Genomic DNA, 19,824 nt, shown 5'->3' on the forward strand with positions numbered 1-19,824 from the left:
TGCGGTCGGAATATTGCCGGTTTTCATGTGACGTCGTCAATTTCCAAAATAAGAAATTACCAATTCTTGTGAAGTTTTAGTTTCATCAGATGTAAGACCATCTAATAACTTTTGCAACGTTTAAACGCGACAGGGTTCCTCATTATGTAATGGAGCACGTCGGAATTTCCAAGTTTATGCCTTGCGTGACATTAAAATGGCGGCTCGATAAGGCTGTCGAGTAAGTCAAAAGATGAGTTATTGCTCAAGTTTTTACTAACTAAACAGTTCTTGCTCTAGACAAAGTATTAATTTCAATGTATCGGAGCTTTAGAGTGATAACGTTTCGTTTCAATGGCAAAACTCAATGACAGATGTTTCTGTTACTTTACGGCCGCCATGTTTGTGTCCCTCCGAGAGACACAAACATGGCGACACCATACAAAGCTCTATAAATTTGAGTGAAACACTTTTCCGAATAACGCGCGGATGGAAAACCGTACAGACTTAAAACTTGGCGAGTTTATTTATATATCAATCATCTTTCATATCTCAGCTTCTTGACTTAATTTATTGAATGGTTACGATTTTTATTTTTGACGGCGTGACACTGCAAACCAGCCATAGTGTAAACATCTGGAACTTACTTTGGCTATCTAGGCGACCGATTATCTGTACTAAACAACAACGCATTTACATAAGCACTTTTCCTAATACTTTAACTTCTGAATGGGCTAAAAATCACGAGATAAGTATATGTTTTTCGACAAACGCGTTCGTAGCTCTATGTCACGCACCACAATAACTCTGAAATTCAAAATGTCTTGCTTGCTTGAGAGACGCAAAAAAAAAAGCAACAACAACGACAAAGGCGAAGGAAAATAGACTGAAATGTTTACAGGCTGATATAAAGACCTTGACTCATTTCACGCCCTAAAGGCCTGCAAACGAGTAATAAGCTATATTAATCGATTCCAAGAAATACAATCAAAGGCAAAACAGCTTGAGCACATCGATTCGATTGAATTTCGTACGACTTCAAATGCAGAACATTTAGCTCAATTGCAATATAGCTAGTGCTTGTCAGTATAACGACTGCCTGGGTACACGCACCAAAGCGTCTACTTTTTTCAACATCTGCTCAAGATCCGTGTGATACCGACTCCAGCGAAAAATCACACAACAACAAATAAATGAACGAACGTATTCCGAAGCTGGTGCCAGTCCCGCCATCTTGAAAATATCTTGAAACAAATGGAGCCGCAAGAACTTGACAAGGTCCTGAGTATAAAGTTCTATGCCAAAGTCACAAAGAAAAAAAAGAAAAAAAAAACGGAGATGATAACGAGCTGGAATCCCTTAAAATCATGCAGAGTGCCATTGAACGGTATTTAAATGACAAAAACTATCCACGGAGCAACGCGCACTCGAGGGAGTTTCACAACTCAAGAGATATCCATCGCAGAATTACAGAGGATGCACCTTCAAATTCCTTTTCCAAAAACAACGAGAGATCTCAGCTTCAACCACAGAAGAAAGGAAGGCCTTCCATCATTGATTCAGGCGACGAGAATTGAACTTTTATGCACGAAGTACACTGTTTTCGTTCTGACTTCAGAACTACTTGTTCCTTTGTTACGCTCGAATGAGTTTTCATCACATGACATTGTTTTGCATATTAAATAAGATTTAAAGGTGTTTCCGGTTCCGCTATTTTCAACAAAACGGTTACTGAAACAATACACCAAACTCTAAAATATAAAGGAATAAAATTGTGCTATTTCAAAATAGATCTAATAAAGTGAAAAAAAAAAAAAATGAAATGAAATAAAGTGACAATTGAACTTCGTGTCGTGCAATTTTGAAATCATACTTGTAATTTCAAAACGTGCTCGCGCTATACGCTCGTTCGATTTTGAAATCACGCCTATGATTTCCTACCTAACAATAAACATGAAAAAATTACTCGATTCTGATTGACTGAGAGCAGTACTATTCAAGTGTAACACCAGTGCAAATTACACATCGTAATTCTGGACTGTGATTGGCTGAAAGACAATAGGAAATTATCTAAGCCAATGATACCACGTGAAATGATGACGAAAATTTGGTGCTGGAATGAATTCTCGAATGAGAAAAAATAGCTTCAAAAAAGATCTTGCGACACTTCCTCCACGCGAATTTTTTTTCTGTCTGTATTATTAATAACTTATCATTCGGTTTTTCTTGCTCAATTTGGAATCAATTTGAGTTTTTCGAAAAGCTGAAATTGCACTCGCCGAAGGGGCTCGTGCAATTTCGGCTTGTTTAAAAACTCACTCATGCAAGTGTAAACCCTCTTTAAATAAAGTTTGATTGATTGATCGATTGATTAATTTATTGACTGATTGATTGCAATAAACGGGTTCACGCTTTTAGTTGCATCATGGGTAATCAGGGCGGGATTGTAAAGAAACAAAGCAGCAAAAGATACCCATGATGCAACAAAGAGCGTGAACCCGTCTGTTGTGTTTTTAAGTTAAAAAAATGTTCATACATGATATATGGGTATTTGTTTCCTATTTACTTAGATATCTTAATCACACCCAAATTACGGAGCTGTCTGATGAACTATTTTCCAACTTGGTCGACTTAACTTGGCTGTAAGTAGAAAAAAAAACCAGTAGTAGATTAGTAATAGCAGCATATTAGTTAATAAACAAATTGTTACTTCAAGGTTTCTTTTCTTCCTGACAAAAAGCTGTCACGGTGTTAATTTCAGCGTTAACTGTTTAAATGCAAAGATGATAGCGGATTTAATTTCCTTGGTTAAAGAATATTTTCGGAGACATGGCAAAAGCAGTTGTACTCGGGTTTGTTGGAAGAGATGAGTTGCTTCAAGAGATGAGATCCAAAGTTAGGCCTCACGGAACGGTATCCTCCTCCTTGAACCCCCTGATGCCCATATATTTGAGACGTGCGCAGAGTACTTTTTTGGGAAACTGCTGTTCTTAGAGATACGCGGGCTCAACTCGCCAATGTTTACATTCAAGCTCACTGAAGCAACTTATTTTTAAATTGCAACAAAATGTCGAGCAGATGGGACGAAAAATAGTTCACGGCAGTCAGTTTTCCCGGTTAAATCAACCGTCAGTAAAGAAGAAGAAAGAAATTACCAATGAAAACGTGAAAAAAAAAAAAGCTACAAACAGTGTCCGAGTAGAATTGAAAAACCTGTCGAGCGAGGAAAAAATCGACAAACTTGAGCGATTCTGTAAACGCCTACAGTGTGAAAGTGCCGGCCTGAAGAGGACAATACAAACTCTACGACGAAGTATAGGTAAGTGTCTGCTCAAGTAGTCATCAAGCCGTCTATAAATCTCCTAAAAAGTGTTTCTTAAAGTTTCTGAATTAACACTAAATGCCGCTTTCCCACAAACACATAATTTTAAAAAATTGTGGCGATGTCAATGGTTATGGCCGTCGATAAAACCGGGAACATGGAACATTCCGGAACATCCCGCACATTCCGGAACATCACGAAACATCGAATAATCATAATAATTATGCAAAAAATATGTAAAATTAAATTTTTAGAAATTAAATCAAACAAAAATATATTGATATCAGCTCGGAAAATAAAAACAAAACAAAAATATAACAAATAAAAAAAAAAAAAAAAAAACAGGAAAAAAGAAAGAAAAACCAAAGTGATTGCAATGAGTGAAGGCTAGCAACTAAGAAGAGTAATCCATTCCTTCCAGTCGTTCGCCGTCAGTTTAATGCCGTGACTGTCCCTTATTCCCAGATTTCGTTCTTCACAGAAAACCAAGGTGGTGGCGTTCGAACTCCTTAATCAGACCTAAAAATATGAATACACGAGTGTGATTTCTTTATTCAATTCATTACGTCAATACAAAGATATGCGTATATACACGATTTCTCATGAGGAAATAGTTTCTCCATGAGATGGAAATAGAAACTCTTCGGCATTGAGTTTCTTTTTTTTAAACTAGTTCGGATTGCTCGAGCTCTGATGAAGTGTAAACAAATACAAACACAAAATTTACAAACATCTGGCGACGCGCGCGCTGTCTTGCAGGGTCACTGGTCAAAACTTTATTGTCTCACGAAATATTTGTTACATGTGTTGGCGATCTGAAATTAAAATCTAAGTGTCGCCAACTGTTGAAATGCATTTCTTAGATAATGTTTTGTCCAGTAAAAGTTAATACTTAATTAATTAAAAATACTTTTACCGCAGGCTATAATCTATTCATCGCTAGTTCAATTTCACATGCAGATCGTTATCTGACATTCGATCAAACTTAGTTTTAAGTAGACCAGACATGCGAAGTACGCGCGTGAATGCGCTGCTCTAATCTAATTTTACATATTTTTGTCATAATTATTATAATTATTCGATGTTCCGGGATGTTCCGGAATGTTCCATCTGCCGGGTTTTATATCGACGGCCAATGGTTACCGGTGTTGTCACCAAAATTTTTAAATTCAAACTTATAGGTTAATATATTACCACTACAAGGGGTCAAGGAATACTTAAAAGGAAAATAGTAAAAACAGTTTGTAAAATAAAGCAAACTAAATGGTATGGTCACATAGGGCACGGGTTTGTGTCTAAATACCAAACTTGAAGCGGCGATTTTGGTCATTGAGTTGGACGCCTAGTTGCGAAGCAAACAAAAATTTAATAACATGCTCTGGACTGGATATCACCGCTTCGCAAAAAAGGGCTCTTTTATAGCTGGGTACGCAGTAAACAAGATTTGAATCGGAGCTAAATCCTCTTTTGAAAAAGCCTGCTTGCTCAAATCATTGCGAAATGTTCAAAATTAGATAGATATTTAGATTATGTTTAATTTTATGTGACCGGCCGGCTTTCGTATATTACGCCAGAACTTCTGGTAGAAAAAAAAAACACAGCCTTTTAACCGAAAGTGCATGCATATGACCAACAAATTTTAGTCTAGACATAAATTTTGTGAGAATGCATTTTTTCCCAAAGGGTTTGTCTGCCTTTTATTTTGTAAATTAGCAGGTCAACATGTCGACTCGATATAAGCAGACCGAGGAAACAGTAACTTTCAGAAATCCACACAAGTACACCGCATACTTTAATTTTTCTATCCTTAAATTCATTATTCAAATGACACAGAATAAAAGTTTGTACTCTCATAAAACTTGTAAGGGTCCTATTTATCATAGTAAGGAACAGTTTTTAATTATTATGACATTTTCATATTTACAGTATTTTTGAGAAGAATTAACAATGACCTAATGAAAGGTGTCTTAAAGTTACAAACTGAAGCAAAGAAGCGTGAAAGAACTTTGAAGTCTATTGAATTGAAAACGAAACAAGTCGATAACAAACTACGAGGGACCAAATCTGCTTCCAAAAAGCTGAAAAGACAATTAAAGGAAAATGGTGAAAATGTAAAGAAACCTAGGTATTCCCTTGTGGACACATTTTCTCACGGCAAAAATGGAACAAATCACAGAACAGTCATGTTTCTAGCCTACATGAGATATTAACAGCATGTATGTTTGCTTTCTAGCCAAAAGACACCCATCGCATTACATCCAATTTCTAGTATTTTATTTAACTGTAGCCCCCCAACAAATGTTGTCTCGCCATCCACACCGCAGACTGAAATATCCTATTAGGGGAGGCCGATAAACTAATATTACGCAAAAAAATTGCAAGTAGCCAATATTATTTCCATGTATGGAGTGATGACTCCAACAAAGGTGGCGAAGAGCGGCGCATTGTAGGTGTCCACACCCGGTGCCCAGAGATCAATAAGCCCAGGGCATATGTCCTTGGTAACAGTTTGACTGCGAGTGGGTCAGGAAAACACCAGTCTGATGTAGAATATCATGTTGTTCATGGCATAACTAATGTTTCAGGGTTGGTTGGGGATAATGCCTCAACCCAGAAGGGGAAGGCTAATGGTTTAATAGCAAATAATTCAAGGGTTTTTGAAAAGGATATGTTCTTTGTTGGATGTTACCCCCACGTCCTGAACATTATGTTAAGAAGGATGTGCCAACCTGGGTTTGGGGCCAAGGGTGACATGAATAACAACCGTGTATTGCAACTACTTTATAAGGTATCTTGGCTTCATCATGAACGCCTGATGTAACTGATAAAACGAACAACACACTGAATAATTTTATTCCCTCCCAAAATATCATGAAAATATTATCAGCACCTTTATTCGGATCATTAAAAATGAAAGTGCCTATTATGTTGGAAAAAAATCATTACTGGAATACCAGCAGTTGTTGTGGCTTAGTAATCAATGCTAGCAGGGGTAACTATTTGCATTTGCCTGAAAGAATCGAACGTGAACTCACCTCTCGTAGCCTTGAATTTAACATCTCCAAAGCTGTCTCCGTACGCTTAGTGCATTCGATATTTGCTCCACTACATTATCTTGAGCGCGCGGGGAAAAAGTTGAAATAACTTCAAGAGCAATCAGTCTAGGTCTCTAGACGTTCATTAGCCAGGACACTAGAAGGCAAATCTCGAATTTCACCGTTTCGGTTTTTCGATATCACCGCCTCTGCCCGCTGAGGACGGCAAAAAATAGTGACGAATAGTCGTCAATAGTCACCGCCTTAGGTCTAATATCCTTGCGTTAATTAATTATCCAAATAAGCAACAGAATTTCAGTGAATTTATTACCTTTTCTTCTCCGGACGCAGGTTCAGGCTGTCCATCGCCGACATTAAGAAAACAGAAAACATAAGGATAACCTAATAAAGACGTATTTACGCTTTTGGAGTGGTTAAAACAGAAGAAATTACGTTTAGAAACACCTTTTGTCCTGATAAGCGTCTGTGCTTTTTAGCGGGAAAATCCCGTTCCACGTTGCTGCGAGGTTGACTGCGAGATAGTGGGTACCTTATTTGCTACGATTTGCCACTAATTTGCCACTATTTGCCACTATTCGCCATTATTCGAGACTGTGCGCCACTATTCGCACTATTGGAGACTATTCGTACTATTCGCTATTCGCTATTCGGGACTATTCGCTGTTCGCTATTAGCTATTCGGGTTTTCCAGACACCCGTGTAATTTTGCTTCTCCTTGAATGTTTCATTTTTTCGCTGCATAATAGAGGAACCTCACAAAACCAAAACCCGAACAAATTAAAAAAATGGATCAAAATCCACCAGTCACAACCCGCATACCATTACCTTTTGAACAAGTTAAAGTGAACATCTGTTTCTTGAGAGGTCCGTCAAGTTTATTGACGGCAGCGAAAAAACACAACCTTCGCTCCCTTTTGAACTTCATGGCGAGGCAAACGCGAAGCCATCGAGAAGTAAGAAATAAACTAGAAACAAACTTTTCTTTAAAAGTGTGCTACGCGTCAATTTGCGAACCTTCGCGACTTGAACAAGTGGTGAGTATTGGACAACACTCCGAAAGAATGGTTATTTGGCCTTCCTGCTGCTCTTAAATCGCTATCATCTGCGTCCTCTGCTTCCTAATCCTCAATAATGACGAAATTTCTCAAATCAATCTGGCTCCTGATGTGGCATTTGCGTGTTAAATCATCGTCATTGTCACTTTCGAATCCTTCGATGTCAGATTCAAAGCCGTTATCCGAGGGAAAAGCGAAGTTTCCATCCAAATTATAATCAAGTATTTCTTGAGCGCGATACCTCACAGGCCTCCTGCTCATGTTTATAAGTGGTATTTAAATCGTGCCTTGCCTTCGACAAAAGCAAACATTTTCGAAAAACTCGATAAAAACAGCTCTAATCTGACCAAAATGGCAACTCCATGTGTGTTTTGTCTAAATTGGCCGTTTAAGAACTGGTAATGACTAAGGGGGAGACTGCTGATTAAAGGAGTTGCAGACAATTTCCGAAATAAACGGAATGTCTTGAAAGTTAGTCCAAAAATTTCCAACCGAAATGTCCGAACGGAAAAGATATGTTCTTACCAATTCTTGACCAGTTCCAGCCACCGTCTTGGAATTATTAGGGAGTTTAAGAAACCACGACGAGAACAACGTCGATTAAAAAATGAATTCATATTATACCCACGAATCTCGCGTTACTTTAAAGTCACTGTCAAAACCATCACGTAATTGAATCTGAAACACAGCGATAAATTTGAAATAGAAATGTAAAAAATTAGCCGTTGTGGTTCTCGTTCTCCAGACAGCGCAGAATCTCACGTTGTTGTTTTGCAGAGGACGGCAAAGAATCATAACGCACATGCCATTCTACTGTTTATTGAATCTCTTGTCAAGAGACGTTCCCGTTGCCGTTACCGTCGTGGTTTTCTTAAGCTCCCCGTATTAAGAGGCCGAACTCCATTCTCGTCCCCAGAGCCTCCGGGTCTTTGGTCACGTGGTCGGCGAAATGGAGGGCTCTGGTCGCAGCCAATACCGGATATCCGTAAATCACGGACAACAGATGGCGCATGCATAATTCCTGCCAACACATCTGCTCATACTCAGAAATTAATCCTGAGGGAGGGCAGAGAGGTAGCGAGAGAAGGTCAGAAGGGCTGTACATGTGTTGTAAGTCAGTGTCGACAGATGGGAATTCGAAGAAGCCTTGACAGAGGCTTTCACTTCGCTGAAGTCCAGTGATTCAGAGTTAAAAAGAGAACAGAAAGACACCTTGAATACCGTCGCTTTGGAAACGATTGCAATTTTTTCTGAATATTTCACCAACGGGTTTCTTTTTGCCTTTTTTGGTGGAGCGTCTAGAAAAAGGCAGGGACAGCTGTGTTGTTGTTTCTTCTCTTTCATATGCGATCATGTTCGATAAAATATAGAAGTTAAACGAGCGAGGTGCAGTTGTTAAAGCAAAGTAATCAGGATACTTCGTGTAATGACATTGTAAAATTTGCTTATGGACACAAGAAAGCGTTTATGGAAACTCCATCACTGAGGAAGAGAAGATTTTAAAAGACTTTTAAAATACAAGTCGAGCCGATAGAGGAGGATAAAAGTTAACAGTGGTAAGAACTATTTACATCCTGGTTATTTACATAGGTTTGAAGAGAGTAGCAGAATAACAACTATTTGAACTCAGAGACTTTTTGTGTATATTTTAATTTTACTCATCATTCCGTGCAGGGAATGTATTTAACGAGTTCTTTTACAACGGTGCCAACTTTCCTACCTTTTTTTCAAAGAGCCCCATTTTGTTCTTTTCATATATATATATATATATAAATTTATATATATATAAAAGAGTCTTCCACAATCAAGAGATCATTAAACTCCCCACCCCCGCCCCCCCCCCCCCCCCGCCCAAACCCCTTTCGCTGGCCCCGCAAGATACTTTTTCTGTTTGGCTTGTTTTAATTTTTTGTCGTAAAACATCGATCCTGAACAGTTTTCTTTTGATCTTTTGGGTACTTATGCGAAATAGTCCGAAACATATTCTCTCTATATTGTGTAACAGCTTGTTATAGAGCCTACAATGAAGGTATGGAAAATGTTAATACCGTGAAAGCCAAACCAAACAGGGAAAAACAACCTTCTCTAGAATTTAACCAAGGGCAACAGGAAGAATGAGAAGGCAATAAATGTTATGGAGGTCATTATTTGCAATATAACTCAAAGAAGAGTTAATTTCTTGACAATTTTCAAAAGCAACTTGGAAACCTTCTGGTGAGTTCTGTTTGTTATATCTAGCAAGAACTTGGCAAACAGCAGTTCTATCCACCTGGGTCTACTACGCATTTCAGCCAACATCTTTATGTCAAATACGGCATGTTGCGCGACTCCGTCGTCGTCGCCGCCGTCGTCGTGCGTACGCGCCCACGAGCTAGCCGTGATAACCATAAGAAAATCAACTCATGGGTTTCCTTTTCTTTCCTATATGAGTATGGGGTTCCGCTTGGCGGCCCTTCGGGCCGCCGGAGCTCCGCTGTAAATGTAGACGTGCCTAATGTGAAGAGAGTGATTCATATTGGTGTGCCATACACTATGGAATAATTTTTTGGGAAACTAGATGAACAAGATGAATGGGAAATGATGCAGTGTCAGGGTTTTATTACAATTCGTATGACGTAACTGGGGATGAAAGGCTCTTCAGCCTGTAATGCAACATTGTACAACAATACATCTTGAAGGCATCGTTGTAACTTTTTTTGGTTGATTAGAACATCAGCAACATAACTTTACCATTATTGGTGGCTCTATCTCCATCTCCTTCTCTTTCTGTATTATGGAACTGCAAGAGCAACATTGTCATTTGAATTATCCATATACCATAAATCTTAAGGTGGTCATGCTTTGTGGAATTTACAGCACTATTTTGGTCTGAAAATTAACAAAGAATAGTAAATATCGGAGTGAAATAAATAATCTTCCAAAGGCTGATAACACGATAGTTTTGTTAGGGGAATATTAATGCTACTCTGTACACTTCTTTTATGTTTGATTTATGGTTAGTAGAGACTCCAACCGGTGCATTACATATTGAAAACCCTCTTGTCTGATTGGTTCTTTCATCATTTATATTATTAATTATTTTCATATTTTTGCACAGTTATTTGCATGGATGATTTAATTGTTATTATTTATTGAATTTTGTTGTTGTGTGGTTCCAGAAAATATCCATACCACCAACACGGAGGGAATTTGAAATTTCGGAGGGGTGGAGAGGAGTCAACGAGAACCAGGAAATTCCGGAGGGGAAGGGGGGTGAGACGGTCGAGTTAGTTTTTAGATGCCCTTCCATTCATTCACCTTTTCGTTTAGAAGTAGATAAAACGTCCTCAAGCAAACAACCACGCTCAAAAGAAATCAAAACGCTAGTAATTTTCCGAACGCTATTTGCATACGTGTCGCCTGAATCGATTAGAACACATGGATGCTCTCGAATCAATATATTGTTTTCTATTATTCTGAACAGTTTATTGCGAATGATACCCCAAGTTTTCTACGAGCCGTACAGTTCTCGTTCGGCTGGTTATGTATGGCTTTGCTCGTTCTTAAAAAGGAATTCTAGTTTCTTAAGACGCTGCTGTCTGTTCTGGAAGTGTAAACAACATATAGACATTTGGTCAGATCAAGTAAGTTGCAGGGTAAACAATAAGTCCTTCCTCAAGCGTTCGAAATGCTTTTCCAGGTTTAAATTTTTCAAATCGAAGCAATGCGAAAATAAATTAAGCTCAAAAAAACGAAATCCAAGTTTGTAATAACTAAACAAGAGGTTATTTCGATGGTTCTTTATTAAATATACACCTCCAAATTTTCTTTGAACACATGCAGTCCACCTAACGTGTTATACCAAAAAAAAAAGGAATATGTTGTGCTGTGTTCTAAAGGCAGCGAAACAAAAACGAGAAACAAAAACCCGTATCTCGTATATCGCCGCTTTAAGGCGGCGACGATATATTCGATACAAAAACTCTCAATTTGGCTGATGTTTCGAGTTTTTCACCTTGCGTGATTAACTTGTTGTTGCGAATAGTTGAGAGCGGTTCTACTTTGAGCAACAAATTAATTTTGCCTTTGCTGCTCGGTCCTCAAACTCACAACTTGTCACGCATAACATTCGCTCACATTTCGAGGCAAGTTGAGGGTTTGTGTATCTCGTGAAGCAGTCTCAAAGCTTACCACATGAAGCTTTCCATGTTGCGACAAAGCCAACCTTGAATCCGGATAAAAAACGGCAGGAGTTACCATTGGCTACATTGTAATTACCTGTAGCCAACAACAACTTGCCTTGCTATTTGCGACTACAATGAAGAAAAAAAAAAAACACTCGATCTAATTTCTAACACGGATTGCTTCGCATCCGCGTAAAAAGAACCTGTGGTGTCAATTTGATCCATACTCATCTTATCAGTCCTTCAACGGAAATTGTGCCACATTTACAAAGGAAAATAGTCGTATAGGAAGGTAATTTGACAAGTTACCATTTTATCTATTTTCTATTAAAGCATGTTTCAATACATTGCTGTATGTTTTCTTTGTGTGTATCTTCAGATGTTACGATCGATATCAATCGAGAATAAACAGCGTTGATGTGCAATGCATCTACGCCTAAGTGTTAGGAGTATTTACTTTAACTTTAACACACTTTCTTGTCAAAACTATGTTTTCCAGAGGGTATGGGGGGTGTATAAAATACTTGTTTTGCACTTGAATCAGACCATAACAGCTGGGAATTATGAGGATTTATTTTTACACTCCTTCTGTCTGGAAGTATACAGTCAAACTGAAAGAAACAAATTACAATTACTTTGAGGCTCTGTGCCGTAATTGTCGTAATTGTCCTTGAAGTAATACACACTGAAAATATGTTATAATTCTACTTACAATTCTTGTAATGCTTTCCCGTTCGTAAACCTTGCGTTTAGGTTATGATTCTTTCTCTGTATGAACTTAGCGTCTCTTAACGAATTAGCGTCCCCTCTGCGAGATTCGAACCGCGTGATCCTTTTTATAGAGGTATGCCCCTAGGGACTTTACATAATCACGCAAGGACTTAAGATAATTTCGTGTTCATGCAAAACAATACTTGTGGATATTCCGGAGGGGTGGGAGGGTTATTTCTGTCTTCAAAATATGGAAATTCCGGGGAGGAGAGGGCGTACGTGAAATGGGGGTATGGATATTTTCTGGAACTACAATTTGTAATAATGGAAGTGGAGTTGTGCTACTTGTAGCTGCTTCCTTTATTAAAGTGAAGAGAGAGAAGGGCAGTGGTCAGCTTGTGCTTATGGTTATTTTCTTTGACACAACATTTCCACAAATAATTTTAAAAATGCATTTGGGTGGAGGCTATATCTAAAAACAAATAAAATACTTGCCTAACCATAAAGGGTTTGTTTGTGTTTGTGGGGGAGGGGGGAGTACAGGGGAGGTGTCAGTTAAAGATATTCTATATCTCTAATAGCAAAAGCTTTTGTAGCTAATAAAAGTGTAACAGATAACATCTGCGAAGAAACAAGCCAAATTTCAAGTTGAAATGTTCATACTGTTTGCTACATCCTCCAAGTACATGAAATTTATACATGGCACAATATTACACCACGGAGCTTTGACTTATTCTGGCAATTAAATGTCATAACATTTTGGATTGCTAGAATCTGCTTGTTCTTTAACCTGGCTCAAGGCTTCCTCCTGAGCTTTTCTTGAAGTCAGGTATATGTTTCTTGAAACTTCCCCACTGCCGATTCCAATTTGATTTTACAATTTCTTTGTCCTGGTGTAAAGTGACAGCTGGTTGAATTCTCAGAGTTTAAACTTATCTTCTCACCTTCTCGGCTGCTACAAGCTGCTACAAAAGACGATTATTACTACGATCAAGAACGACATCGTTGCAGGCGATGAACTGCTTTGGTTACGCGAAAACGTTTACGATTCCTTCGGATCGATCGGGAAGGGTCGTAGGTTCGATTACCTGCCGCTGTTCAGGAGAGAGGTTTAGATTTGTTGTTAGTACTACAGCCTACTACAGCCGCCGAACATTTCCTGTCCTCTCCTAACCACACTGCTAACGACATGCAATTAATCCCCGTCGAAAAAATCTTTTCGAACCGAGACTCTATCCGTGAGGCCAGGGAAGCTTTTTCGATTCAAAAAGGCAGAACAATTGATCCTGATGGTCTGAACATCCGCGAAGAAACATATAATTGTTTCCATTTGTTTTCTTTTATTATGTTCTTTTGTCATGTTATTTTATTTTACCGTATGCTTATCCTTAATTTACACTGTCAATTACTTTTACATATTTCCGGTATTACGTAAATATCGGCTGCAAAAAAACACGTCCCAATGTAAAATTTTCATTGTACCTGAAGAAGGCTGGTTTGGCCAGCCGAAATATAGCACACCTTCAAAAAATCATCCTACGTTGTGTCGGTTTTTGCTTTTGTATTCTTCATTTTACATGTGAAGCCGATTAGATCACTATTGATCCAACGTACACCAGCAGGACCATCGTTCCGGTTGCTTGCTTAAACATTTTATAGTCAGGAGAGGAGCCCGCTCTCCTCCCCCGAAGACACGGCTGGACTCATGGCGATCCTTTTGTTCGTCTTAACCAATCAGATAACCACCCGCAGAGTTTTGTCGGGCATAAATTATCTCGTCAGTTCGGATTGCGGCCCGGGATGGAGGATAAATAGCGTGCGAGAGAACTTCAGAGACATTTGAGATCGAAAGTTTGAAAATTTACAACGAGAAACGATAGAAAAGTTGGTCAATGGCCAAGATGTGTTACTTTTTCAGCGAACAGGGTCGGGAAAATTTGAATCATTTGGTTCCGGAACGTCGGATAACAAAGTCAACAAAGAGATGGATAAACCTAAACATTGAGCTCAAGAAACAAAACAGTCAGTCCAATAGATGTATTTCATTAAATGAGCTAAATCGCAGGTAAAGCAAACCGAACTACCAATTAAGCATACAATTACAGGTGGTCAAGTTAACAGCGGAAACCATGCAGACCATGTGACCTTTGGCATGCATGATCAGTTTGTTAAACCACAGTCCAACGGCGCTACTCTGCTTAAAAAATCTCTTCCTTACAACACAGTATCCATGCATACAGTGCTCTTCCGCAGCGAAAATGTGAAACAAAGTAGGTTGGAAAAACAAAATTTTAAAAAAGAGAACGGAAAATGCACAAAAATGTTTCGAGCCGTAGGTGTTGGGTGGGCCTGTCCAGGTTGTAATCAGATGACATTCCCGGCGACCAGGTGCGCTGCATGAATTAAATTATGAATTTACTTCACAAGCGTGCTTTCCCGCTCACGCGTGCAGCCGTCAGTCCCCGGGGAGGAACGTAGACTGAACTCGAGAGAGCGGCGAAAATCGAGCCCAGAAGGGTCGCCACTCGTTATGCTGTTTTAATTTTTGAAAAGCGCGCCAGCGAGAGTGCCGCCATCCGTACCGGAAGTAAAATGGACTGCGTAGTGCTTCGTAGTTTTCGTTTCTACTGCGCATTCTTTTTTTGTCAGCCAATGAAAAAATTCGATTTTTTGGCGCGTACAGAGCTTCTAGTCAACGACATTGCAAGACGAGTAGCACTGGGGAGGAGAATGGTCGAAGTCATCCTAGGCTCTCTCCGTAAATTGAGGGCTGTTAAGTAAATGGTGAATGACTAATCCGAACGGAACTTACCATCAGGGATTTTTACTTACCTTCTCCACAAACTGTTGACGAACCGGTTTCTCCCGTTAAATGCTAAACAACTATAATTTTTCTCCGTTTTTTTTTTTTATTATTATTATTTTTGTGTTGGGAGGTATAACAAAACACTTAATGATTGGCCCTACGGGAAACAGTGAGTTTTGTTTCTGGTAATATTGTGGGATACGGGGAAAAAACTCACTGTATCCCTTGGGGCCAGTCATTAAGAGTTTCTTAATGAATAATTGCCGAAATGTTGCCAGTCGTTAAGTGCTTATGAAGAATAATAGCCGAATTGTTGACAAACTTTGCACATACAGCTCATACCACTTTCTAGCACCTTCAACCGACAAACGCTTTTAGCTAGACTAGATCTAGACCTTTCAGAACTAGCCTCCCCAGTCAATCACCCTAGATAAATTACTGATACCACTCGGCTCCAACTAATTACTGTGACGTTTTTGTTGTTAGTAAATTGTCGGAGAATCAGTTAAAGGACTTGCCTCCCGAAGTTTTCTCAAACAACACTAAGCTGAAGTCGCTGTAAGTTGAACTCAGTATCAATCCTATTCTTAACAAACACAGCTGGAGAGAAATTAGGTTGCTCGCAATACTGTTGAATACAAACGTTCAACAGCAAGCAACACATTCGTCAACACCCTTAGGAAAGCTCTTTAAGAGCAATTCTCCAGGAAAGTGAAGCAAAGTTGGAAATGAAAAATTTTAACCCCCCTTCAATTTTTGTGTGGAGGTAGGCTACCTTGGGGGATAAACAAAAACAACCATATTTGGATCGGCAGATGTAATCGTTGCCATGATAACCGCACTAGATGACGTCGGCCTCAGGACCATGTTTTGAGCAAAAGTTCCACTCTCAAAAAGTAAAAGTAAACGAGTCTGGTTCTCGGGTGCATGTGAACCAATTCAAATATAGCAGACGCGAATTTGAATAATTATATATTCTGTTATTTTCGTTTTGAAATCTGGTCTTTTCATCGGGTATTCCCTGTTAAGCTTATTTAATCCCCCATTAAGAAATTTTTCATTTTTTCTACGTTGTACTTGGAATTTCTCAGATAACCTTTCGTTTTCAAGATTTCAGTGAAGGGATCTCGATCATTTGACGTGGGATTGAAAACAAGGCAGATAATACTTGCCTGAAAATCTCAGACCAGGTAATTTAGGTGTAAGATGCACACAACAACCAAACTGATATCAGATGCTACTCATCCCAGTCTTTGCGGAAGATCAGAGCTGGCAGCTGGCAATCCCACGTCAAATGATCGAGATCCCTTCACTGAAATCTTGAAAACGAAAGGTAATCTGAGAAATTCCAGGTAAAACGTAGAAACAATGAAAAATTTCTTAATGGCGGATTAAATAGTCTTAACAGAGAATACCCGATGAAAAGACCAGATTTCAAAACGAAAAGAACAGAATATATAATTATTCAAATTCGCGTCTGCTATGTTGTGCTTTCCTGTCATACCCTACTATTTAAAACGGAGCACGACAATGGTGAAAAACATTGTATGCACCGCAAAAACCTGGCACAACGAGAGAAAGAGTGCGGAGCAGCAGCAACAAAACTAACAAGAAGTTTACAGAAATCTGAACTGCGTTGTTTTGGTTTTGTTGAGTTTGCTTTTGTTTGCTTCGCCCATAGCCATTCTTAAGTTACAGGAACCACATATGTGCATTGCAGATATTTAACTTTGCTTCAGATTTCTGTAACTAATTATAAAAACTTAACTCGCTTCAATGGCACAAGAACAGAAAGCCATTTCGTATTAAATAGAGAGAAATATTCAAGAAACTTCAGTTACATCTATTAAGGCTGTTCTTAACCCAAGACTACAAAATTGGCTGGGAATCGGCTCAATGTTGAACCTTCAGTAAAGCTTTATTCAGCTACTGACTCTGGAACGCTAATGCACCAGCTTACAACAAACGTGATTTAGCAGATGTCAATAGCTACTGGCACCTTATCAACGACTTTTTCTTGACTTAAATAAAACCGACCGAGAGACCACAAAGAAACTGGGAAACAATAAAAACTTACAGCAACGGCCTGAAACGCTTTTATCTAGACTCTGAAGTTGACACCTTCCTTGGTTTTTTGAGAAACATAATTCACCAACAACAGTTCTTTTGAGAACTACCCTCACCTGATCAATCACCCTAGATAAATTACTGATACCCCTCGGTTCAAACTAATTACTGTGACGTTTTTGTTGTTAGTAAATTGTCGGAGAATCAGTTAAAGGACTTGCCTCCCGAAGTTTTCTCAAACAACACTAAGCTGAAGTCGCTGTAAGTTGAACTCAGTATCAATCCTATTCTTAACAAACACAGCTGGAGAGAAATTAGGTTGCTCGCAATACTGTTGAATACAAACGTTCAACAGCAAGCAACACATTCGTCAACACCCTTAGGAAAGCTCTTTAAGAGCAATTCTCCAGGAAAGTGAAGCAAAGTTGGAAATGAAAAATTTTAACCCCCCTTCAATTTTTGTGTGGAGGTAGGCTACCTTGGGGGATAAACAAAAACAACCATATTTGGATCGGCAGATGTAATCGTTGCCATGATAACCGCACTAGATGACGTCGGCCTCAGGACCATGTTTTGAGCAAAAGTTCCACTCTCAAAAAGTAAAAGTAAACGAGTCTGGTTCTCGGGTGCATGTGAACCAATTCAAATATAGCAGACGCGAATTTGAATAATTATATATTCTGTTATTTTCGTTTTGAAATCTGGTCTTTTCATCGGGTATTCCCTGTTAAGCTTATTTAATCCCCCATTAAGAAATTTTTCATTTTTTCTACGTTGTACTTGGAATTTCTCAGATAACCTTTCGTTTTCAAGATTTCAGTGAAGGGATCTCGATCATTTGACGTGGGATTGAAAACAAGGCAGATAATACTTGCCTGAAAATCTCAGACCAGGTAATTTAGGTGTAAGATGCACACAACAACCAAACTGATATCAGATGCTACTCATCCCAGTCTTTGCGGAAGATCAGAGCTGGCAGCTGGCAATCCCACGTCAAATGATCGAGATCCCTTCACTGAAATCTTGAAAACGAAAGGTAATCTGAGAAATTCCAGGTAAAACGTAGAAACAATGAAAAATTTCTTAATGGCGGATTAAATAGTCTTAACAGAGAATACCCGATGAAAAGACCAGATTTCAAAACGAAAAGAACAGAATATATAATTATTCAAATTCGCGTCTGCTATGTTGTGCTTTCCTGTCATACCCTACTATTTAAAACGGAGCACGACAATGGTGAAAAACATTGTATGCACCGCAAAAACCTGGCACAACGAGAGAAAGAGTGCGGAGCAGCAGCAACAAAACTAACAAGAAGTTTACAGAAATCTGAACTGCGTTGTTTTGGTTTTGTTGAGTTTGCTTTTGTTTGCTTCGCCCATAGCCATTCTTAAGTTACAGGAACCACATATGTGCATTGCAGATATTTAACTTTGCTTCAGATTTCTGTAACTAATTATAAAAACTTAACTCGCTTCAATGGCACAAGAACAGAAAGCCATTTCGTATTAAATAGAGAGAAATATTCAAGAAACTTCAGTTACATCTATTAAGGCTGTTCTTAACCCAAGACTACAAAATTGGCTGGGAATCGGCTCAATGTTGAACCTTCAGTAAAGCTTTATTCAGCTACTGACTCTGGAACGCTAATGCACCAGCTTACAACAAACGTGATTTAGCAGATGTCAATAGCTACTGGCACCTTATCAACGACTTTTTCTTGACTTAAATAAAACCGACCGAGAGACCACAAAGAAACTGGGAAACAATAAAAACTTACAGCAACGGCCTGAAACGCTTTTATCTAGACTCTGAAGTTGACACCTTCCTTGGTTTTTTGAGAAACATAATTCACCAACAACAGTTCTTTTGAGAACTACCCTCACCTGATCAATCACCCTAGATAAATTACTGATACCCCTCGGTTCAAACTACTTACTGTGATGTTTTTCTTGTTAGGGAGTTGCAAGAGAATCAGTTAGAGGACTTGCCTCCCGGAGTTTTCTCAAACAACACTGAGCTGTTAGCCGTGTAAGTTGAACTCGGTATCAAATCACAAATCATTCTTTAATTTTGGCGAGAAATTTCAGTCTTAATTTATAATTACACATGTGAAATTACAAAACTACCATGGCAACGTTTCGCGGGAAATTTCTCAATACAATAAATTAGTCAAAACCCCACAATTGTAAGCGTAATTTGTCACTGATGATATTAAAAGGTAATCATATGGTATACTCGTGAAATTAAGAGCAGCTTCGCCTAAATATCAACTAGACTTGGAAATAGCGAAAAAATCGAATTTCTTCAAACTCGCCCAGAATGAAGCCCTACGGGCACTAGTTACAAAAATATCGTTTTAAGTTCGATAAATCAAAAATTATTTTTTTCCGCAATTTTTTCGTTTCGATGCCCCAAATCGGCCAAAATCCATCGAAAATAAGCGGCATATTCAGAGGCTCGTAAACTCAAAAGTAAAAATCTTCATTACAAACTGATTGCACGTCGTATTTGTACTTCCTTTTTTGTCTATTTAGAGCTAAATAGATCGTGATTTGATTAGAACTTAAATATTTGACGAATTTCCTAAATTAACGACCCAAGACAGCTTTACAAGAGGTCTACATTTAGCCTATTTTCAAATGCTAAAAAGGCGTTCTGGTAC

At 38.7% G+C, this 19,824-nt stretch overlaps 1 protein-coding gene across 1 annotated transcript in view; it reads left to right on the forward strand.

The window, feature by feature from the left end:
* LOC145480078 (hemicentin-1-like) overlaps positions 1-2,625 on the forward strand; it is a 20,521-nt gene extending 17,896 nt beyond the window's left edge. Inside the window, exon 5 of the mRNA XM_081458558.1 lies at positions 2,550-2,625. Within this exon, the coding sequence (XP_081314684.1) occupies positions 2,550-2,625 (76 nt within the window). The remainder of the gene's footprint in view (positions 1-2,549) is intronic.
* The last annotated feature ends 17,199 nt before the right edge of the window (positions 2,626-19,824 follow it).

Source organism: Orbicella franksi, chromosome 2 (assembly GCF_964199315.1).
Source record: "Orbicella franksi chromosome 2, jaOrbFran1.1, whole genome shotgun sequence".
NCBI lineage: Eukaryota > Metazoa > Cnidaria > Anthozoa > Scleractinia > Merulinidae > Orbicella > Orbicella franksi.